The sequence below is a fragment of the Hoplias malabaricus genome, chromosome 13 (assembly GCF_029633855.1).
Source record: "Hoplias malabaricus isolate fHopMal1 chromosome 13, fHopMal1.hap1, whole genome shotgun sequence".
NCBI classification, from domain to species: Eukaryota; Metazoa; Chordata; class Actinopteri; order Characiformes; family Erythrinidae; genus Hoplias; species Hoplias malabaricus.
Genome location: NC_089812.1, coordinates 425,309 through 450,460, shown reverse-complemented (window position 1 = coordinate 450,460; position 25,152 = coordinate 425,309). Strand labels below are relative to the sequence as shown.

The 25,152-nt window shown below is 39.7% G+C and overlaps 1 protein-coding gene across 2 annotated transcripts; it reads left to right on the top strand.

Moving 5' to 3' along the window:
* Positions 1-24,491, top strand: grap2a (GRB2 related adaptor protein 2a). Of its 2 annotated transcripts, none has more exons than XM_066642183.1 (9): positions 1-19; positions 14,982-15,058; positions 18,425-18,521; positions 19,773-19,864; positions 20,649-20,768; positions 21,965-22,157; positions 22,294-22,401; positions 23,488-23,601; positions 23,716-24,491. In XM_066642183.1, exons 3-9 carry the CDS (start codon positions 18,444-18,446, stop codon positions 23,890-23,892), a joined length of 882 nt encoding a protein of 293 aa, XP_066498280.1. In that variant the 5' UTR covers positions 1-19; positions 14,982-15,058; positions 18,425-18,443; the 3' UTR covers positions 23,893-24,491. The 2 variants fall into 2 exon arrangements, with proteins under 2 accessions (XP_066498280.1, XP_066498279.1); XM_066642182.1 differs by lacking the exon at positions 1-19 and adding an exon at positions 4,563-4,624.
* The last annotated feature ends 661 nt before the right edge of the window (positions 24,492-25,152 follow it).

Below are 25,152 nucleotides of genomic sequence, written 5' to 3'. Positions count from 1 at the left end.
GAAACCCATAAACACCAGGGTAGGTGCTGTGTCTCTGGGTTTTGAGGGGGTGGTAAAGAGTCTTTACAGAGGTTTTAGGTTATTGTTTTTCATTGTTTAGACTGTTTACTTTTGTATTAATAAGTATTTATACACAACAATGGCTCCAAAGTCTCATTTTCAATTACTTAAATATGTCCACTCAGCTGCATTCATAACAGATTAAACTGACCCATACTTTAGCCCAGATACCAGACATTCTTTGACTCCAGGTCACAGGGGTATGGCCAGTTAGATATTAGAAAGCCCTAGAAGGATGTATTTAGTTATTTCTATCATGTCCAATGACTTGCTTTCTCTTGTAGATCTACTGTGCATTAATTGGACATTTTATAAGAAACTCTTTCCATATATGGCATTTTGTAAAATCCTGTTTTTCATTCATTTCATTATCAGTGTAATATACTAATTACTTTATGTATGTTTTGGAAATCCCCACAACATGTCTGATATGTACCCAAAAACAATAATTACAGAAACAGTGGTGTAACATGTTGTGGGAGAATATCATTTTAGTTGTGATCTGGCATTTTGGCTTACGGTTTTGTTAAAGGTTAGGGTTGAGCATGAGTCAGTCTTACCTGTACATCCAGAAAAGGTGAACTATGTTTGCTACACATTGTAGCAAACTTGGGAAAGGTCTTGTAGTCAGATATGAACAAATTCAGAACTTCTCTGTAAGTACTGGCTGATTCTTCTACTCTCCAGGCAATATTTACTTCTGGTGTGCCTCAAGGCTCTATTATAGGCCCTATTTCATTAGGAATTTATTTGTAGTTATCCCAGTCTCTGTTTGTACAGGAGGTGTGAAATGATCAAAATAATTGATCACACACACATTAAACATACTTCACAAAGTAAACAATCTGGTGCACACAGACCAGAACCAGCAAAGTGTGGTCTTCTTTGTTCTACTTGCAACTGCTCCCAGCACTTTGCATTTGGACAATGAGTAGAGAGTAGATCATATCAAATCTGGTTTTGTTTGGTGCTGTGCAGCTGATTGTTTACTTCATCTCCACAGCAAGAGAGTTGTAAAAGCGCTATACAAATAAATTTGACTTGATTTGATGAGCAATACGCCCATGTGGCAAGCAGAGCCATGTGGTATAGAGGAGTTCAGTCAGAAAATCAGAAACTACCCTAATATCAGGAAGAGTGTGCAGGAAATGTGCAACACAACGTGTACTCTTCAATGTGTAGGTCTTCAAATCCGGACCTTGGTTTCAGGTTCCAGGTCAGGATTTTAAAATGGCCTAGAGGTTTGGACAGGTCACAGGAACAAACTACCAAAAATGATTATGTCTTCTTTTCATTCTTTCCAAGAAACTCACTTCCATATTTTAAATCTACTTCTACCTTTCCAAAGTTCAGTCTTAGAACTGTCTTTTATCTTCTTGAAATTCCACAAAATGTATTCCCAATTTATTTAAATTTTCACTCCTCTGTCCATGACAACGCTCACAACATTCCACTCTTAGACTTCATAATCCAATTGTTTTTCTTCTTTTGTGTCTATTTCCTGTTCACAGTGTCTGCTGTGCTGAGAAGGTCTTCTCCTAGTGGAAAGTCTGATCACTTCAGTTCAGACCTGAAGCTTGATTGTGTCTCACAGATGGAAGCGTTGTAATGTGGACAGTTTTCCGCAGGTCTTTCGCGTTTGTTACGGGTCCCGATCCTAAGCTGCAGTTAAGAGCAAGTGATCACCACAGGACCACGACTCATGACTGAGGTGGTGAACCATTCTCTGTACAGCTCTGTACTCCGTGAGACTGACATTTGTGTGTGCCTCTATGTGTTAGTTTTACAAGTATTGCACACACAGCAAGTCTTTCACACATGTCACTCCTAAGTCAAGTGTGGTTTACCAGCCAAAAATATCTCACCAGATAGAGGATGGAGAACATGAACTTGGTTTCAAACAAATGACCCACAGTCTCTGGTTGACCACCAATAAGGGTTTTGCAGTGTCCACTGAGTGTTGTCTAGTAGTGGGGTTTTTAGATCACTGGCTTCCAGATCTAACAGGGATCAGTTACAGGACCTCAACCTGTATATTTCTTTATTCTTATGTTGTAGAGTGAACTGCATTGGTCAGTTGCAAGTAATCTAGGTCAGGACATTTCAAACTCTAACCCAGAGGAAAATAATAATAACTAACCTTTATAGTTCATTTCACCAGGCACATAAACACAAAATGATCATGTCTACAAATGCCCTCTTGTTCAGGGTTTATATTATGCTGCAACCCACTGTCTGGTTAGCCCGGCTGCTGCTGTTCCAACTTTAAGGGTGAACCCCGTTTCTTGTTTTTACCTCTAACTCTTGTTTTTGAATGTCATCCTTGCAACGGAGTGGTTAAATCTTCCCCCACATAACAGGACGGCCCTTCAAAAGCCTGGTACTTCATCAGAACACATAAAAGAGCAGTGCTTCATTCCCTGGTTACTAGGGGTACTCTCAAATAAGCTGGACTTAAGGTAAACTCAAGGTGTCTTGTGCCTTCTGCAGTATTCATCAATCACGTTATCAGCCACTTCTAATTCTTCTGAGTAACACTTTCTAATACAGCTGTACTTTAGCTTTTTTTTTTTTTTAAACCTTCTAGTTAATGCCTTAAATGTTGCAGTAATGCCAGGTTTTAGAATGTAATTGATTCAACATTTAAGGTGGAACTGAACATGAACTAGCTACGTTCAGAGATATCTGTGTAGTGATATTTCATACTTGTTATGATGCATTAAAACGATATAAAACTTGACTCTTATCATAGTTTTAAATGAGAAAATCCTTACATTTGTGGGTTTATGTCTCATGGAGTCTCATGAGTGATGTGTGTTGGGGGGTGAGGGGTGGGTCGGGGGGTGTTTTGATTCACAGTGTTTGTTTACGTCAGAGTCACAAACCAATGCTCTGCAGCTGAGCAAGAGTGTACTGAGCAGCAAAATGTGCTTCAATTGGGTGTGTATGAGATAGAGTGTGTGATAGGGTGTGTGTGTGTGTGTGTTAGAGAGAGAGAGAGAGAGAGAGAGAGAGAGAGAGAGAGAGAGAGAGAGAGAGAGAGAGAGAGTGAGCAAGAGAGAGCGAGAGAGAAAACCACAAACTTCCAGTGACTGAAGTTTAGAGTTTCGTGATTTCCTGTTGCACACTTTGCATCTGCTGAAGGGCAAAACATACACACACACAGACACACACACATTCTGCAACTCACAACACCTCAGCTCATGCTGCAAGTCAAGTCTTGGCATTAAAATTAAGGCTGTTACTTGGTCCAAAAGCTACATAGTACAGTTTCTGAAGTGCTAAGTCTGCAGTAGCAAAAAACAACGACACTCTGTTTTCCTTTTTACAGGTGAGTGGAGCATCACAATGATTTTGAAGCTGTAACTTTAATGTACAAATACTGTCTAGTGTTGCTTTAAGCACTGAGAAGCTTCCAGAAGATCCTCCAGAATTTTACGATACAGGAACAGAATCTGAAAGTGACTTCACACCACCACAGACTACACAGGGAACGAGAGACCAAATATAAATGTGAAGTACTTCCCTTTATTTTCCAATACACTTCAGGAGAAGTGAAAATATCATCCCCCATACCGAGGAGATCATTCCAGGCCTGCAAGGGTTAAAGTGGACGTCTTAAACCCACCTTTTCCCACAAGGGATCTTAACAAAACAACTGTGACTCGCTTTGGCCCAAACAGAACGGCCGCTTTCAGCACCTGTTCCTTTAAATGATAATGAGCCGCTCGCTGTTCACCCCGACCCCGAGCGCACAGCAGTGAGGAGCGAGGAGGAAGCTCTGGTTTTAGCCGTTTTCGCTCTGTTCTCTTTCTTCTCCGTCCTTGTTTTCTCTGTTTTTCCCTTTACCTTCCCTTACCTCTGTGCCACAGACCCCACTCTGGTCACCTTGGAAGGACTTAAACTCCGCCTAAAACATCTGTATCACCTGACGTTGGAGGTGTGTGTTGTGGGGGGTGGGGAGGATACCAATATGAGTGTCCCTCTACTCTATTCCTATTAGACCAGCTTGGGGGTGGGAGCAAAAACAGCACAGTCTCCTCCCTCAACATTCACGGCAAACGTGCCTTTGAGTGAGTCACCTAACCCCAATCACCCCAGGAGCTGGGTGTGTACTAATTAAACTTATATATATATATATATTTAATATTGAAACAGAAAGTTTGTTTTTATTATCACATCAAAGAGCCCTGACTAATATCTCGGTTTTGATCTTATGTCAGATTAGAAGGTGTAAGACTTGAGTTGGGGATCTTTTAAACCTGTTTTTTTTTTTTTTTAATATTCTTAAAAATGTAAAAATATTACAATTTGTTACAAATATTGACAATATTAATATTATTATTTTTTATTCTCTCGGTGCTTTGATCTTACTGCACCATCTAAGGATACGTAAATACACCTCTAGACGGTGAGTGCCAAAATCTAGCCAATCAGCGACAGAGGGGGGCGGGGCTGGCTGGGAAAGGGGCGGGGTTGATGGAAGGCGCTTAGTGGGTGGTGGTTGAGGGCTGCAGTTTTTAACCTGGCGCTGGTCACAGAGGGAGGAAGCCGCTGGATGAGGGTAAATACTGTTTATTTCTTCCTCTCGCGTGTTCAAACTTTTGTCAGGAGAAGTGTAAACTGACCTCAGGGCTGGAATAATATCGCTCCGGCTGCTGACGTCACTCCTCCGGGCATAGTTCCCCTTAAAACTCTATAAAGAGCTCAATTCAACGTTGTCTTGGGACTGTTTTACCTTTTTAAACGTGTGTGCGCACCTCGTGTCAATCGGCAAGGCTTTTCGTCTGATTTTCTGAGCTGAAGGTGGTTGACTCTTCCTCCACAGGGACTCAGTTCATTTCAGAGCACCGGTTCTGTCCATTTGTTTGGGTGAACACCTTAAACAAACAGAGTAACACAACCTCCACATCACTGTTTTCTTCAAGTCAGTGCTTACCCACTTCATTTGACTTTGAAAAGACATGCCGTTTCAAACTGGAGGAGGTGCCAACTTTTGCCACACTCCGTAGACTTCAAGTGTAGACAGGGGAAGTGGTCTCCACTGATGGTGATATTTGATAACTGTCCCCTTTCGCTGCCCTTATGCCACTTGAGATTTTTTTTTCTTGGCTGTGTCTCAGCAGATGATGTCAATTTCATTCTATGGTAAGAACCTCATCAACTCTCACTGTAGGGGGTTTATCTAGAACCCAGGTGGTGGAACCATGGTTCTAGCTTATGAACTGCTTGGTGTGTCATGGCGACGTGTGCTGGAGCATGTGGAACTGTGTTAAACCTGATTTGTAATACAGGCAAATGGCAATAAGGTCATGATATGGGTCTGGGTTGCCAGTACCTCTCTGAATCTTGCGTTTTAAAACACAACATAGTTTAATTTGTTATTGTTAAACTATTGGTGGGGAATCCTAGATTAAAATAACAATAGTAAAAATGATGTTGTGTGTTCCAGGGCATATCTATAAGTCATAGCTGTATAAGGGCCACAATAGGCCCCAAAATATGTACATCCACATTATTTTATTTATTTATTTATTTATTGTTATGGTACATTCCCATGTTTTGTTACAATTCCCTCTTTATTATTATTAACTAAGTATCACTCAGATAACATTATTAAATCTGGGCCATGTCCTCAATTAATTGGACCACTCCCCTGGTGATGGACGCTGCTCAATAAATGAGGGCCACGTAAACACCAGCCCAGGGGACACGTGTAGCTAAATGAGTTTGTCATTGGGGCCACTGTAGGTTCACATGCAGTTTTCAGCAGCAACAGGGGGTCAGTCACGCAGCGCCTCTGCCAGGAGTGGCCTCCATCCGCACACTCTACTTGGGCGGCATTAGTATTCTTCTTTTCTTAAGATACAAAACAATATCACTGGAGTAGCCGGGGGTCCTCTTGGTGTTCAGTAAAATTTTTGAGATTTGTAATAAATGACTATTGTTTCTTGACAGGACAGTTCTTAAATACAGATATTCATTTTTACGTGGCAGGAAGACAAATAAGAGGCTTACAGAAAATTACACACAGTGCAGGATATAATATTACAATTAATTTGAATTAAATGTATATGGATTTTGACTGTAGAAGCATTTAATTCCAATAGCATGTGTATTTATGATTTGTTGTGTGTTCAGTATGAATCTAATGTTTTGTTAGTGTGTGTGGTGGCGTTTAGTCTTGTTGGCATGTGTGTAAAATGGTGTTTAGTCTTGTTAGTGTGTGTGTGGTGGTATTTAATCTGTTAGCATGTGTGTGGCATGTTATGTTAGCATATGTGTGTGTATGTGTGGTGCATATATTAGAAGGTGTATCCTGAGAGAATAAGTTGTCATGCCACGTGGTTTAACTTTGTAACTTTATGTCTCAGAAACATGGATTGAAACAGACGGGGTTTCCTACCTCACACACCTAAAGAGCCAATCCCTTCATCTCAATGGTTGGGAGCGGACTAATTGCATATTTATAGATCCATTAGAGCTGGACGATATTGCCAAAAATGTATATCACAATTTATGTCTTAATTTCAATGCGATATAGTTCCGATATTGATACGAACAATTAAAAAAAGCCACAGAAAATGGCCAAAATTTATGACATCACCATCAAACAAAAAACCTCTTGACTTTGTCAATTGTAACATTTTCAAACTAACTTGAAAATCAAGTGCAGTTTACTGACGGTGTCCTGTAAATATATTTATATGGAAGTATTGAAAATGTAAAAAACATACAGTGTAAAAATTGTCTGTGAATTTTACGGTGGAAAACTGTAAAACCATGACAGTAAATGACTGTAAACTCTAAAAAGGTTAAAAAAATACATTATTTCACTGTTAAACGCACAGAGCATTAGGGGTGGTACAAGTGTGCAAGTACTAGGAGGAGCTGAGACTCATTAGGGAGCTCCCAGCATGCCTTGCTTTGCCATATTTTCTGTGATTTTCAGAGTTTCTCTGTTTTTTTTCTGTCTTTGAGACATTTTGATTTTGGGCTGCGTTGGGGTGATTATTTTGTGTGTGTGTCTGTGTGTGTCTGTGTGTGTCGTGACGAGATGTGTGTTGGTCAGGAAAGTTCACCTGTGTTCCGAGTGCTGGAGTGTGGCACCCAGATACTGCACATTTCTTTGGTCCTTTTAGCAATACCTCCTTTTAAGGGCTGAATATAGGATGTGGTTTGACTCTATCAAAATATGGCTACGTCTCAGTCTCCATTCTCTCATTTGTCACACAATTTACATGTTCATTTTATGGCAAAACAATGTTTCTTTGTTATTTTTATGTAAGTACTATGGCTTTTTTACAGTGGATATCTGTTTTTTAACAGAAAAGTACTGTAAACTGTAAAGTTTATGATTGCCAATAACGTGAGCGTATATTTAACTGAAAATCTGGCAACCACAGCTGCCAGTCCTTTATCATATTTTTTTCTGATTTAAATTTTTTTTTACAAACCTTTTTTAATTTTTTTTTTTTTGAAACATTGTATATATCGCGATTTATATTGATATTGGATAATTGTCCAGCCCTAAGATCCGTGTGTACTGAATGTCTAGAGTTAAAGCTAAGACACTTCAGAGAATGACAGTAAACGTAAAATTCTTATGAACAGAACTGAGGTTTAATCGCTGACACCAGGGGGTCAGAGGGTGATCTTTAACAACGGTATCCTATAGATTTGTTGATACTGACTGTGTAGGTAGCTGTGTAATTAACCCGCGTTCGGTTTGAGTGTTCAGAACTGCTGTTTAGCATATTAATAATTTCCCATAGACAGCTGTAAAGATACTCATCTGCTGTGGTTTGCATGTCACTCTTTAAATCATTGTCCTAACAGAGCCACTGACCTTTGCCTTCTGCACCGGGTTTGCATATGAGATATTAATATAGCCTACCAGCTTAATGGCATTGTTTGTATTTTGATTTCCATTTGTGTGTGATATTAAAATAGCTTCTGCAGGAAAAGCGATACTCCGACAATGATATGTTTATAATGACACCATACGGCTTTGTGAGGTTTCTCTGTCCAACATTTCTCCTGAAATGAAAGAAACCAATCAGGATTTTGTTCCTCTTCTGTGGCGATAGCTGTTTTTACTATTCTGGAAATGATTTACAACAGATGTAGGAACACTGCCGTGAAGGTTTGGTGGCATTCAGTCATTTGAACAGCAGTACAGTCAGCCACTGACGTCAGACGATTAGCTCTGGATCCTGAAGCTACTGCATAGAGCCGCCACTTGACATTGAGCATGACCCATTTCACTTCATGTGGTTCTATAGAGAATATACACGCTGTGTCTGCACCGGTGTCAGCGGTGAATGAGCGTTAAAGTAGTTGTGAGTGAGAGGTTCTCACGTTTTTGTCTGGAGACCTACATTACTTTTTATACTTAAAGCACAGTTTTTATCACTGAAAGCATTGCAATAAGACGTTAGACAACAAATTGTACAATAAATAAAGTGCCTACATCTATTTTTTCACACCCTTAAGACACATAAATACACACAGACCCCTGAACACAGCTATTCAAGAAAGTCCCTTTTTTTTTTTTTTTTTTTTTAAACAGTTCCTTAAGACAAAGAGCTGCTCAATCCTCACTCTGCAGCTTGTTTTACATCATTCACATTCCTTTTCAATACAGAAAATGAAGCAGCTCATTTTGTTTTTGTTTATTTTCAGTGAATATTCCACTTTTTTTTTACTTTTTCATTAAAATCCCAAACGAGTTTAGATCTGTGGCGTTCGTACAAAACGTGTTCTAGAGTTTCCTCATCTGTGTCGCTTGGGATCGGGCATCGAGGAGTTTTAACGTAGCCACTTCGTTTCTCTTCTGTCTTCTGACAGAAAGGAACCATGATGTATCCCTGGTTTTCTCAGAAAAGGTTTCATTGAAATATATTTTCTATAACAGTTTTCTGTTCACTGTTCATGCATGAATCACAATAGTTACTAGATGCTTCCACTATTTACTTTTGTACAAATGGTTTTATATATTTATTTGACGTGATAAAAAACATTTACAATCGTATATGGGAAATAATTCCATTTATTTTGGTTGTATCATGTACAATTTGATATGAGAATTTGCTAATTTCTGTTTTTTTTTCGCCTTTTGATTCCAGTTTTGATCAACGCAGCCTTTTATTATCAATAACTAAACATCGGCAAAACATTGCTAACATCGGCAATTCACAAACACTTCGATTCTGACGTATTCGGTTTGCTCCCGAAGCCTGTTCCTGATGTTAAACACAGATTAACCCCCTTTACCACCTCCCGCTATTAAAACAACTGATCAGCATATTAACTACACCGCCGTCTGTATAAAACAGTCAGTCATCTCATTCGTCCAGGACTTTTATTGTGTATTTATTACAGGCTACAAGATAAAATGCAAAACAAATAAAAATAAAACACATGATGATAAAGGCAGCGTCTCTTTTCTGCTCTTAGGAACAGAACAACCCAGTTCTCCAAACCCAGAAGTCTATCAGCAGCCCTAACTCCATGAACGATGCAGTTTTTAAATACTTTATAATAAAAATAGCATAACCCAGGCTTAATAAATTAGTGAATAATAAGAAAACATAAATACGTTTGTATAATTAATTCATGATACTGAAGCTACATTTGTAGATGTGCACTGACGAGCATTCATTCATTCATTCACATTCTGTAACCACATCATTCAGTTCGGTGTTGTGGTGGCTCTGGAGCCATCCGGGAATCACTGAGCACAAATAGACACACACCCTTCACAGGACTCCAGTCCATCGGATGATATCACACACTCACACATTCCCACTTTTACTCACACTCAACTGTGGACAGTTTCACACACTCACCCTGTCATTCTCAGACTCATCCAGCGCTGAGCAGGGTTATATTTGAGAGTAATTTGCGTTTACACATACACCTCGGGTCATTCAAATGCTAACAGAGGCTCATCTGCAGCAGTGATTGGTCGATGAACTCATTTGCATATGAGTCACATATTCACCAGTGTCACATATATTTTTAGTGTGTGGTAGTGTTCAAGTTGCATAAATATACATGTGTGTGTGTGTGTATGTGTCACATCAGCATGACTTGCATATCAGCATTAAACATCTAATCACTCCTAATCAGTTAGAGCTTACGCAACTAGTTTGAGAGACCCCAGACCCGGACCCCTGGCCGTGATGATGTGAGATGTGAGGGTGGATTACTCAGCTCCCTCTGAACGAAAGCAGAAGTTATCCCATTTAGAAATGTCAGTTTGCATTTCTGTTTTATTAAATATATAACTTTACAGGCCAAAACCGTCCATGCTGAGGTCATCAGGAGCGTTTCAGCCAATCAGATTCAGACAGCGTTTACACATCTGTCTGGGGTCTTAATGAAACATCCGTAACCAGCTGTGGTCAGAACCCCAACATCACCACAGCAGCGTTCTCCCCCCCTGTTCATGAATGGCCGCTATTCAGCACCAGATCTTTTAAATGATAATGAGCCGCTCGTTGTTTACCCCGACCCTGAGCGCACAGCAGTGAGGAGCGAGGAGGAAGCTGTTTTTAGCTGTTTTCGCTTGGTTCCATTTCTTCTTCATTTTTACCAAGTGTTTATTTGTCATTATTTCTTAGCAGCCGCAAGTAAACACGGGTCCAGCGCTCTGATTGGACAGACTTAGATGAGGGGGTGGGACAGTTCTAAAGTCTCTGAACTTGACGTCAGATGCGGAGCAGAATCAGAAAATCTACCACATATGTACCACATATGAAACAAGGGTTTACTGACATGTTTCTTGACAGTTCCTTGATATTTGGTTTAATGCCCTGCTGATAGGTGCTTGCCATTACAACATAATTGGACCCGAGTAAGTAAACACTCTGGAGTCTATACACACTCCGTAGATCATTTTTCATATTCAGATTTCTTGTGTTCAACAGTTTAGACTGTTTTTTGAAAAAAATGTCTAAAAGTAGAGTATTCAAATAAAGTGTTACCACTGAATGGAATGAATATTATGGTCAGGACCCACTCCCCAGGTATGATTGTTGTGGATCATTCTCAGTTAGTGTTTGTTGTGTTGGTTTGAGATTTTAAACACTGTGTCTCCTCACTGTCCACTCTACCAGACACTCCAACCTCCACACACTTCTACAAGGGTTCTTAAGTAAGGAAACTGTCCTATATAGAACCCTAAATACTTGAAGAACTTTGTGCATCATTTCTTTACTAAAGAACCCTTGTAGAACCATAGATGCAAAGTCAGAGACAGTAGCTCATCAGAGACAGTACCTGCTCCGTGGGGGTCCTGTCCGTTGAAGAGCAGGGTGAAACCGGGATATGAAAGTATGCAGAGGAACAGGTAGAATACAGTCTGTAACTGTAGAACTACAAATTGTTCCTGTGTGGTCAGCAGAGCTGATGAAATGGACAGTGAGTGTAGAGTTCCAATCCAGTGACCGTCGAGTGTAAGATGGCTCTTTGAAATGCACAAATTTGCTTTAACAAAGTATTGTTATGGCCCTTTTAAATAAACAAACAGCTTAATATATTTAATAGAATATGTTCTAGTGCACAGTGGACAATTATGAAAGTTCCAAAAGTATTTAATTGGCATATAATAATAGTTAAGAAGTTTTTTGTGCCCTCTCCTATGACACTACCACTTTGGAGATGCATGTTTTGGGAATGAATGTAGGGAATGGTGCAATTTAAAATGTACAGCCTACACTTTTGCCATAACTACGTGTCTGTTTTCCATCATATTGGCCCTTTAATTAAATACAGAAAGCTTACTGCGTGAAACCGAACAGGCAGAAGGGTTTCAGTATCATTTTCTGAGCTCTTTGAACATTTCTATTCCATGGTAAATGAAAGCTGTGTTCGTGCTGTCGAGCTGAGGTGGGTTTTCAGAATCTGCACCTGATTATTAAATGATAAAGGATCTTCCGGAGCCGTGCAGATCTCTCAAAGTGTTATTTCAGCTTCTTGTGTTGGTGAAGGCATCAGGTTTATAAATATCAGATAGTTGACTGTGAGAAGTAAGCAGTGCCAATTTGAAATAGTTAGCGTTCACACATATAGCATACACACACACACACACACACACACACACACACACACAGCAGTTACATTAAACATCAGTCCATGGTTTGTAACTGCCCTTACTGTGTTGAGTAGACGCCTTATCGTGTACAATCGCTCAACAAAAAAAATGTGATTTTTAATTTTTTTCATTGTTTCTGTCAATAATCTTAATTCTCATTTAGACTTTAAAATAAATAACTATTTATTTTGTTATATATTTATTCTATTCTGTTTATATGTTTGTCCCTACATAGTGCACACAACAGGCAATGAAACGAATAATGCTGCACTAAAGAGACACCAATTTGACATGGAAAACGAACCTTGTTGCTGACTTAAATTCTTTTTTTAATATACTAAAGATGTAGTAAACAAGGAAACGAATGAGACAGGAATACAAAGTCAAAATAGATGATCATTGAATCTTGTATATGTGCATGCATAACTCATACATATTCGGTCATAAGAGCAGAATCTAAAGGACTAACAGTTTTCGATTAGATCCTATGACAAAAATGCTAATGTGGCTAACAGAAGATAACAGACAGTTTCTCTTTATTGTGTAATAATAGGTCCTTTACCTCATGGCGCAAGACACAGTGGGCTTCTGTGCTTCTGAGTGTTGTGAAAGACTCTCTCCAGCAAGGAGGAAATCTGTGTATGAGATAAATCTATCCGTTTACATTAGCCCAACGCTAATGTTTATATTATATATAAACTTTTTGTTTATTCTTTTTTTTGTTTGTTTGTTTTTTTTGTCAGTGATTATATGAGAGAGCCATGTTCCATATGCTGTATTTTCTAAAGACCTTTGGCTACTCGAAACTGTAATTATTTGAGGTTTAAATGCTAACTGATATTTGCTGTTTTCTTCAAAAAAAAGGTCACGTTTTGACCAAATTTTAACCCATTTTTTTTTCACATATATTTGAATGTACAGCCTTTAAAACTCACAACAGATATATTTTCATAACCCGTTAGACTGGGACGTCTGTAAGAAGAAAAAAAAAAAGCATTTTTGATAACAGTTTATTATATGACATATTACTGTGATAAAATAAATGAGTAGCATCAGACAGACTTATTTTTCTTGACATTCTCAGCTCTGGAATCCATTACTGATAGAACTCTGACAGTCACAACAATAAAAACAGTTCTGGTACACTGGAGATATATATATTCAGATGCTTATAATGACAATAATTATAAGAATCTTTCCAAAATATGATGAAATGAAGAATACACGCAGTGAAAAATTATTTAAGCTTTTCAGTTTATATTTAGTGATCTAATTCAATATTATTTGATGTGAAACCTCCTACACATACTTTAGAAAACACTGGTAGGACAAACAAAGTAATGTGTGTGTGTGTGTGTATATATATATATATATATATATATATATATATATATATATATATATATATATATATATATATATATATATATATATATTTAGAGAGAGAGAGACTTTTTTTCAGCCCAGGAAATAGCAAGTGTTGATGTCAGACTGACTCAAAATAAAACTGGAAGTAAAAATATGTGTTTGAGAGAATAAAAAGGGAATTGTAGCAGAATTAAACATGCCTTTTGAAGGAGGAGCAGAGCCTATATTTTAGGTGTTTTTTTTTCACACTGGATTACTCCAAAAGGCTTTACCACATCGTGATAAGAGTGCTATACGATATGTGAATTACACAGATGTGTTCAGGTACTCCAGAGTTATAAAGCTGAGAAGACAAGGTGTTCTTTCAGGAGTTAAAGGGTTAAAGGAACAGGCGCTGAAACTGGCCGTTCTGAACAGGGCTGTTTCACAGAGGGTTAAATACGTCCCCTTTAATAGAGGTTCAATGAGAATGTCTGACACATCCAAGTGCCATGTGTTAGTATGACGGCTGCTTCATTGTGTGTGGAAATGTGACTGAAGAATCAGTGGATGGAAACGCTGGGGTGTATCATATTAGAAGCCCGTCTAGGTTGAGGTGTTTTCGCAAAGTACAAACAGACCCAAGGCCAGTCTTGTAATTTAGTAACAGAATGTACAGGGTGGGCCATTTATATGGATACACCTTAATAAAATGGGAATGGTTGGTGATATTAACTTCCTGTTTGTGGCACATTAGTATATGGGAGGGGGAAAACTTTTCAAGATGGGTGGTGACCATGGCGGCCATTTTGGATCCAACTTTTGTTTTTTCAAAGGGAAGAGAGTCATGTGACACATCAAACTTATTGGGAATTTCACAAGAAAAACAATGGTGTGCTTGGTTTTAACGTAACTTTATGTTAAAGATCCAAAATGGCCGACTTCAAAATGGCCACCATGGTCACCACCCATCTTGAAAAGTTTCCCCCCCTCCCATATACTAATGTGCCACAAACAGGAAGTTAATATCACCAACCATTCCCATTTTATTAAGGTGTATCCATAGAAATGACCACCCTGTATTTAAATGAGATTCATCCTGTGTCCTTTCTACAGAGCGTGACATGACCTCTTTCTCACTCTAACTGTCACTGGGGTTAGAGGGACATGGTGATTAGCTGGTGGACTTTGTCCTCACTGCTGGTTAACACTGACTAAACGTGAGTTAAATTAAGCGTAACAGACATATTAAAGGCTCTTGGACACCTCAAAGTCTGGAGTTTGGGCTTGTGTTCATTGGTGGAATCAGGAGCTCAGAAGTGTACAAATACAAATCTGGACACAGCCTCCCAGAGGTCTGCAAAGGAAACAGTCAGAAACACACTCAAACCTCAGATGTCTGGACAGTTTTGGGAGCCCTTGTTTGCCCCGTGTCCAGTTTGTAACGGTGTGTTTTTACTCTTCTTTTTTAAAGGTCGAGTTATGACGGACAGCAGGACACACTGACCCTCTCCTGTCCACGTTCTTCCACCAGAAAACAACACCCCAGCCGTAAGCTCTCTGTTCCTAATGGAGTTTGTGTTACTGTGACCTGTGCTTAGAAAGCATTTGTATTCCAGGGGATGGTTGTAGACCATTGGTCAGATTGACCCCGTGCACTTCATAGGCTCATAACTCCTGAGATGTGGGGAGTGGGACCTGGAGGTGGGATGGAGTGGACAAGGCAGACTCCACAGATTCAGGGAGCATCTGACCCATGTTTGTGTGTGGTGTTATCACAAAGATATTCATAGCAACATCCAAAGACTTGAACTGTGATGGACAAGGTGTGTTCGCAAACCCCAAAGGGGACGTCAATATCGACGCTGTGCAGTGGAAAACATAGATCCATTTTTGTCAGTTCTTAGTTTATTGTTACATAATTTGAACAGAGAAGCTATTCTTTCTTTAACATTTCATCATGAATGGACCAATAGAAATGCTCCAAAATAATGTGGAATGAAATTGTTTTACATTGATTTGCATTGAACATTGAAAAGGTTTTTTCAATCTCCTTTAAAGTGGCTATTTTGGAGATATATGTATTGCAACAATATGCAAATATGGGGCATTGCTATTGTTCCATTAAACATAAACATAGGGCAGATGTCTTAAAGTATACAGTTAATGTATTCATTCATTCATTCATTCATTCACATATATTTACCATATACTGCTTAAGGTGGCATGCATTTTCCAAATCAACATTTTGATTTAATCTTTTAATCTAATGATATACATATAATTTATCATCACCATCATCATCTTCATAATTATTATTATTATTATTATTATTAGTAGTAGTATTAGTAGTAGTAGTGCTGCTATTTTGCAACATCAACTGAGCATAAGGCTTCTCTTCCATTATGGATTCAGGTGGCACCACACAAACCCCAGTAGAGCCTAGGTGGTGCAGTAGGAGAGCATGGGCCTCAAGCTCTCAGAACTCCAACTCCCAGACTCCTCAGCGCTAATCAGCACTGAGTGAACACACCTACTGGGCTCCTCCAAACATACGCCAAAAGTACAGAAAAGAAAAAACAGCTCTGAATTAAAGACAAACGTAAAGGAGAGACGAAAATAAAGAGTAAAATAATTAAGAAAATGAGATCCGTTTTTCTTTTAGTTTGCTTTTTTGTGGAGTCTTTTCCAGTGCCCAAACAATTTCAATGAGTGACAACAACTCCCAGAACCAAATAAAAATTCCCTCATCCTATAAAAATGTAGTCCAGCTGAAGGACACCATCCAGATCATTTCAACACCATGTCAAATCGGTCGGAGTAATATTTAAGGTGGTTTTATAAATAAAATACATTTATGTGGTTCCTCAGCTCTGAATAGATTTTATCAGCACAGATACTGACCACAACTTAAAGATACTTAAAGATGACAGCTTAAAAATCCTGACCTCAGCTTAAACGTCCACTTGGTTTTTTTTGGAGTAAATTTGTGAAAAAGCGATAAACGGCCGTTTTGCAATTCTGACATTAAACCTCTGGTTTTCCTGATAAAGGAAGGGTGCAAGCTCAGATCGTGTGTGTGTGTGTGTGTGTGTGTGTGTGTGTGTGTGTGTGTGTGTGTGTGTGTGTGTGTGTGTGTGTGTGTGTGTGTGTGTGTTACAGGAAGCACTAATCTATGCCGTTTCCTGTAGAGCTGAAATGCTCCAGTGACTGTGTTTAGGCAAATCTCCCTCAGCTGGAGGTGCTTAAAGAACACGTTCTCCATCTTCAATCTTAAAGATAAAAATGCTGAAAAAGGTTCTTTCAGTGATGTCATAGAAAAAACAACTTTGATTCCATAAAGAACCATTTTGCTAAAGTATTTAAATGAGTTAAAAAAAACCTTAAGATCAAATGTGGTTCTTCTATGGCATCACTCAAAGAACACTTTGTGGCACCTTTATATTTTGAAGGGCATTGAGCCCGTTTACTGTAGAGAGCTGAGGTCAGGGGTCGGAGTAATTTAGCCTTAACCTGACCCAAACCCTGAGGTCAGCGTGTTTTGGTTACCAGTGGTTGCCTATGCAAATGAGCTCTGCTCTGATTGGTTGCAGTTTTCTGCCTCGTTCAAGAGTCTCAGTGTGTAACACACTTTATAACCTCAGCAGGACTGAGCGACGCTGTAGGGCATGGCCTAATGCTGCCTGGATCTGAGTACTAGGTCTTAACTGGTCCATTATAGAACCACACACTACATCTACAGTAACTACAGTAACTGTGCAGTAACTCACGTGTACATTATTATCTAGAACTTAAGTAATTGTGTAAGTAAAGTGTCTTGAAATATTACCCAAGATAATTATCCACTACCCAGAATTTAATAACATTTACACATCTGCTAAATATCTAGAACTTGAATTTGTTCATTTAGTTATAGCCAGTATAATTATCTAGAGCCTTGAAGTTTGTACCAGATATTTACCTGCTCACCATGTAGAACCTAACTGATAATTTCCTTACACTGCTTTGAAACCTAGCATTAAATGAACCAATATTTGTAGCACATATTTACATGTTGTATATCTAGAACTTCATTAATTTATCATTTTACTTACAATTCTGTGAAACTTAGCATTATATTAATCAGTATAACGATCTAGCACCTTAACTATTGGTAACATTGCATTACCCAGAAGAATTATCTAGTACCTTATTTTATCTAGCATACACTTCCCAGCAGACTATCTAGATCTTACTTGATCATTTAGTTACAATTCTATGAAACTTGGGTCATTTTTTGTCCCCCATGAGACGTCGAGGACTTAACTCTTTAAATACTTGATATTAAAGAACCCTTTATAATTATCTAGTACTTCTGACTGTATCATGCACATTTTCAGTTTAATATCTAGAACCTACATTAGTGCTGTTATTTCAGCCAAAAGGAGAATTTAACCATTGCTCACAGCTGAACGACCACACACACACACACACACACTGCACACACATTGGCAGGTGTCCAACAAGCATCAGTAAGTAAAGAATGCTGAGTTTACTATGTGTTTTGGGTGTTGTTTTATTGCGGGGGGTTGGGTGTTGGGGTGGGGGACACATTCAGGGTCTTCGGCAGTACTTCAGAGTGTGAATTTAATAACTAGAACCTACAGTTAGTGCTGATACTTCAGCCCAAACAGCCTTTTAACAGCTGAAGCTCTGTCAATAAATTGCCTCCATGTTTGGTTAGTGCTCACAGCTGAATAACTTCACACACACACTGCAAACACACATACTGCAGACACACATATACACACACGCAGGTGTTTGACCTCCATCAGCCGCCATATCGCTGAGGTTAACCTATGTGTTTTTGGGAGGGGTTTTGGGTCCTACATTTAGTTTCTCATGTATGTATTTCTTTCTCTATCTGGGTCACCCCAGAGTCCCCAGCTCCGTTGCCATGGAGGCGCGAGGAATGTACGACTTCAACGGAACGGCCGAGGACGAGCTGAGCTTCCGGAAAGGAGACACGCTAAAGGTAAGCTACGGTCACAGTGACACCATGTGGAGGGTCAGGTTCCTCAGAGAGGCTTGAAGCCACCCTCCTCCCAGCTTCTTTTCCTACTGCTAACACAGCGCCTCTGAACAGCTCAACACACTCGGAGGAGAAACATGCCCAAACATGCCGTACCTGCTGATGGATGTCTGCTCTGGCTCGCACCAATGAGAGGAAAGCAAGTGGCGAGCAGTAAAACAAGACCCAGTAAAATCAGTAAAGCTCTATAATATACAATGGTTCTTCAGGGTTTCCAATACCAGCTATGGTTCTATGTAGAACCACAATCACTCAAAGAACCATATGCATGCTGAAAATGTTCTTCGGATTGCTATAAAAAATGTGTTGTAAAAGATTTTTTCTTTTACAGCGCCCAAAAAAAAGAAAATAAAAAGGTTCTGCTGTTGTTACAAAGTCAATTTATAGAGAAGAGGAACCCTGTTTGATGATACGTAACACTTATTGGATCATGTAGTCACACTGCCATGAAACATAGCATCACTTTAGCCAAAATATTTATCTAGAACCTTAATATTTGCCTGCTGGATATCTAGAATCTATGAACTGCTATGAAACTTGGATCAGACCCCTGTTATAATCAGAACCTCAGTGTACATTATGGTGGTTCTCCAAGGGTTCCTCAGTATAGACCCTGGTTCTATGTAAGAAAAATATGTGCTCTAAATAGTTCTGTACAGCAGCATTAAAAAGGTTCTGCTGTGGTTATGAAAGCAAGCATGTGCCAGTAGAGGAACACTGTCATGGGCAATTAACCATTTTTTCAAAAAGATTGGACAGAACCATTTACAATACCGAGGAACCCTCTCATGATGTAAAGAATTCTTTCAGAATGCAACTGGTTCTTTAACTATACATGGTTCTATGTAGAACCTGGTCTATGAAGAACTGTCATGTTGAAGAATGTAGCATCAGATAACTCCAGAGTGCTCCACATGTCACAGTGTCACCTCCCTGTGGAGCCTAGACTTGGGCTGTTTCACATGGGGGTGGCTCCGTCCACTCCCCATTGCCATGTCTAGTCTAGTTTCTTGGCTCCCAAACCATATCCTGGATAAGCCCAGTCTTCCCCTGTGTTCCTGAGGTCAGACCCCTGCTTGCTGTGGTCTCTGGGCTTGCCCATGAAGCCCCTCTTAAAGCTCCTGGGTGCTTGCATCCTGCCACTGTCCCTCGTGATTTCCAGACCATGTCTCACTGTGCCATGTCTCCTTGCAGATCCTGGGCTCCCAGGATGAATGGTATAAGGCTGAAATGCACGGCCACGAGGGCTTTGTGCCTAAGAACTACGTGGACAGACAGGTGCACAGGTGAGTGTGGGGTCCGAACAGGGGTTGGTGGGTGGTGTTGGGCATGGGGATGGAAGGGGGCTGGAGCTGGAGCTTTTGTTCATGCTTAGAATCTATACTCTGAAATGTTAATTTGCCAAAGAGGTATTCAAACGTATCCTCCAGACCCTACCTTTGCTGGTGTTTTTGAGATCAGGTGTGCCACCCCACCCTCAACTTAAAGTAACAGTATGTCATATTTTTACCTTAAAATTACAGCTGTAATAGTCATTGTGAGGCTCCATTTAAAGAGAGAGAGAGAGATAGACTCACTCAGAATTAGGCATTGGAGTCTAATGGGCTAAGAGCTTTCCATTATATCCTATGATGAAAATGCTAATATGGCTAACAGTTTATAATGTTTTTTTTTTTTTTCTTGTGATTGGGAACACGTGGGCTTCTGTGCTTCCAAGTGTTGTGATAAATTTATCCAACTTTCATTTCTGTTTACATTAAATATCAGATAATCTGGACCCAATAATGCACCCCAAAACAAATTAAATAAAAAAAATCACATGAATGCAACTCATGAATAAATAATGTCATTAGTCCATGACTTTTATTGTGCTTTTATGAATGAAAGTGATCAGTAATAATAATAAAGGCACCAAGGAGCTTATTTTACACAGTGGTAGGAAACACAAAGGCACACATCAAGCTCTGGTTCTTCATGTTGACCCGTGGTGGACAAGCTGCTCAGCTACTGCTCTCTGAGTCAGAGCCATTCTGACTACTGCTAACACCTCAGGGTCACCGTCTCTTTCAGCTGGTTCCAGGAGTCCGCCACCCGCCCTGCAGCCGAGGAGACTCTGATGTCCAAGGAAGTGGGAGCATTCCTGATCCGTGGGAGTCAGAGTTCACCCGGAGAGTTCTCCATATCCGTCAGGTCAGTGCACGTCAACAGGGAACACTGCCGGCTTATGAAACATCACTGCCCTCAGGGCTGGGTCCAGAAGCATCAGGTTTGCACTGGCAATCTCTGAGATTAGTCCAAGCCTGCGCAGGTGTATTCACTCTAGGATGCATTAATCCCATAATCCCACAGACCCATATAAAATTCATAGCAGATATGTTAATCCCATGCTATAAATTGAGCTGTATAAATAACCTCAGTCCCAGGTGATGGTAATCCCATGCTTGACAATTAGCTGTTAAATAATCCCAGTTTAAATGAAACACATTCTATAAAATTGCCATAGAAATGAGCCTAGATTTGTTTAGTTTTGTTTTATATACATACTTACAAGTTTTATTAAACATTCTCTCTCTCTCTCTCTCTCTCTCTCTCTCTTAATGTGTACAGTCCCCAGAGTTCCCCTGTGACCTATCTCTCTCTCTCTATCAGTTTTGATCGCCCACTCACACACTGTACCTAGCATACGGAAATGTCCCATTAATAATTAATATTACATCATCAACATCTGCCCTCTAACCGCTCTCAGATCACAGTGATTTGTACAAGCCCTGTTCCCATAAATCATCCAACCATCATATCAGAGAGAGAGAGAGAGAGAGGGAGATTGGAGAATAAGAATGTAAAAATGAACAGAACATATAAAGGAGAAAAAAGAAATGAAAATGTGAGTAAGAGAGAGATTAGGAGAAATTAAGGCATAGAGAGAGAGAGCGAGAGAGAGAGATACATTGGAGAAAAATAGACCTACTTAGCTCCCTCTGGTGGTGATAACGGGTAAAATAGATTAACAGTGTGGCTGTTTTAAAGGGATGGAGCTCATTTTTCATTCTCCATGAACCTGTTTTGACCAGAATCTTTCTTCAAGGTCTTCCATCTGTTTCAGGATTTAGTTATTATTATTTCTAAATGTTAATATCCAAATGATATATTTTCTGGTGGAATCGTACCTCAGATAAACATCTAACAGATCCCCATTGACTAGTTCTGATAACACGTGATACTAATACTTTAATCCCAAATTGAATTTGAGGAGAACACTAGTAGTAACTCTTGGACTGAGTGGTTGAATTGTAAAATGGAGGACGATTATAAAATGTGTAAAATGTGATTGATGAATATAAACAGGTTGAATGAGTTCATGGTCATTGTCTTCCTCTTTCATTTAGACATGAGTTTGACGTTCAGCATTTCAAAGTGATGAAGGACAACAAGGGTCACTATTACCTTTGGACAGAGAAGTTCACCTCTCTCAACAAACTGGTGGACTACTACAAGACAACGTCTATCTCTAAACAGAATGAGATTTACCTGAGGGACGGAGGCGGCCGAGACGATTACAGACCCTCAGCTCCTCAGCCAGTAAGCGCTTTTAAACTCATTCAGTCAAGCTAGCGCTACCGATCGTGTTCTGAATTGTCCAGAACTGACCAGTGATGAATGGGTTTCCAATAAAGTGGCCAGATGTGTTATTTCTTGTCTGTTTTGTCTATCTCAGATGAAAAGAGGGAGTGTCCCAGAGGACAGACCCCAAGCTGTGGGCTATGGAGGTCCCGCATCCTCAATGGGACACCGCAGGCCCACAGAGCCAGCTTACCCTCAGCAGGTAACACACACACACACACACCAGTGTTCATTTTGTTCATAAAAATGACCTAAATAAAAATAATCATCTGAAAAGGAGAGCTATGATGAAATGTCAATCAGAATCAGAAAATCACAAGGAAATTAAAACAAGTAAATGCTCTGTGTGTTTGCTGTTGTCAGGGCAATGAGGTTTGTTGCCTTTTCCCACTGCTCTCTCTGTTGACAAAGCTGTTGCTTAGAGATCTTTGTTCTACCCTCTGAAATAATTTTAAACCCCACAGTATCTGCTGCTATGTTGCATGACTTTTGGAAAGAACCTGTGTTTTCCTTTAAGAGTGTGACGAGATTTTGGTCTAAAATGACTCTCTTATCAAACCCTATCTCCATTTCTGTCCATCAAACCCTCTTTCTTCCTCACAGTCCTCCATCATGGGGCAGACACTGTGGTGAAACACCCCGTCCTGCTGCAGCGTCTCTGTTCACTGAGACCAACAGCATAAATTCACAGTAAATGATTTAGATGAAGAGCAGTCGACTCCCAAAGAATTGATTCTTCAAGCATCTGGGACTCGCTTGTATTGTATTGCAAGTGTTGGCCAATGAATCACAGTGTGGAGTCGACTCTTGTCTCAGTCTCTGTTTGCGAGCGCCTTCAGGAGTGCACTTTGAACTTAAAACGTTAACGTTACGTTAATGCTTAATGTATTTGAAGGAAAATTAGCCATGTTCTTTCCATAATTCTGGATGTTAATGTGTTTATAAACGATAAACTGATAAGCTATGGTTCATAAACTTTAGTAATAAACAATATCTCTAGAAATAGCAAAACCTATTACTGGGCTGTTTTGCAATGGACTGAAATTAGACTTAAACTAACAAAAACTAACAAAAACAGCTGCCAAAATGAACACTGACACACACACACACACACACACACACACATCTACAGGAAAACAACTGGAAATTCTTATAGTGAAAAGGAAATAGACAAGACTGAGTCTTTGGTTGTGACTGGAATTGAAGACCCCCAGTGTTTATTCATTGATTAGTGATTAATGAGGTTTGTTTATGTGTCATTGTCATTCTGTGTTGTTGCTGTGGTCAGAATAAACGAGGGAGTATGGAGGAGAGAGCTCACACCATGGGCTCCACTGGCAGAAACAGCCCAATCAGCAACACTCCTGTTCCCAGACGGAGCTCAGATACACTGGCAACATCGGTACACACACACACACACATTTACACATATCCATCTGTCAGTATGACTGTGTAAACATGTTTTTTTAAGTTTGATATGTGTGTGTGTGTGTGTGTGTGTGTGTGTGTGTTACAGAGGCCAACTCTCCAGGTGAAAGCACTGTATGATTTCACTGCTGAGGAGGAGGACGAGCTGGGCTTTAACTCTGGAGACATCATTGAGGTTCTGGACCGTTCTGACCCCTCATGGTGGAAAGGACGGTTACGAGGACACATCGGCCTTTTCCCTGCAAACTACACGACCCAATTCTGACCCTCGGCAGAACAGGAGGCCCTGCTTTACATCATGTTATTAATAACAGTGTAATTACATTTTAATGACGTGTAATAAGTGTAACTAGTGGTGATTACAGTGTACATTACAGTATACTTGCAGGATTAATCCAGAAATGGATATATAAATGTAGATGCTACTGTAATGTAAAAATCATACTTCACCAATAGTTACTTTCTAAATGTATTGTTACTGTGTAATTACACAGTTATTACAGACACTTCATATAACACGGGCCCCAACTGAACATTGAGACTGGATTCTTCTGCACCTTGAACATTATATCACTTTTACAAAGTTGGACACTTCCTCATCACTGGTTACGAGGATGTGGAAAATATGGATAAGAACTCTAGTTGTCATTAACCCATGCTTATAATGAGATGGAAATCAGATGTATCTAGATGTGTGTAATGCACACTTTGAACAAATGAGGTACGATTGGGCAGTTTATACAACTTCTATAAGTTTCTCCCAGTTTCTACGGGTTGTTCTCAGGCCAATATTGCCATGTCTACACATTACTGTATGTAATAAATTTTTTCTATGCTCTTTGCAAATTTATTAAACTTGATGACAGCCAGCAATAGCAGTGTGCTCCTTTACAACTTCAGAATCCGCCGCAAAACATCCGTGATTCTGGTTGTGTTTATGATTCTTTCACTCACTCAGACACTTACACACAATCACATACATATTACCACCACCCAAATCATACCTGCTCTATGGGGGTAATGAAGAACAGGGTGACGAGGGGCTAACAAAGTATGCAGAGCAACAGATAGACTAATGTCTGTAATTGCAGAGCTACAAAGTAGAAACAAGAAGGTGGTGTCAATGTTATGGCTGATCTGTTTTTATACGCATTCACAAAATGGTCTTTATACCCCTCTGGTGGACTGTTGGCTTTGACCCTGATGACCTTAGGCTCAAATGCAGCTGCTCAGAGACCTGTTAGCTTTTAACTTGCTCCTAAAACATATGTAAACGTTATGTGAAGGAGCTACAGCAGCTTCGCTTCGAGACTAAGAAACCACATATATCTGCAAAGGGAAAAACTCCTGAAAGTCAAAGTGTAGATTCTGCACACTAGTTAGGTGTGCTAGCTAGGGCACGCGTCCTCAGATTGAAGCGCAGCCTTTGCCTCATTTCTCCAAAAGGTCTGGGATTGTTTTCCATGTTTCTGAGTCTCTAAGCAACAGGTCAAATGTGGTCGGTCTCTGTTTCCAATAAGAACCA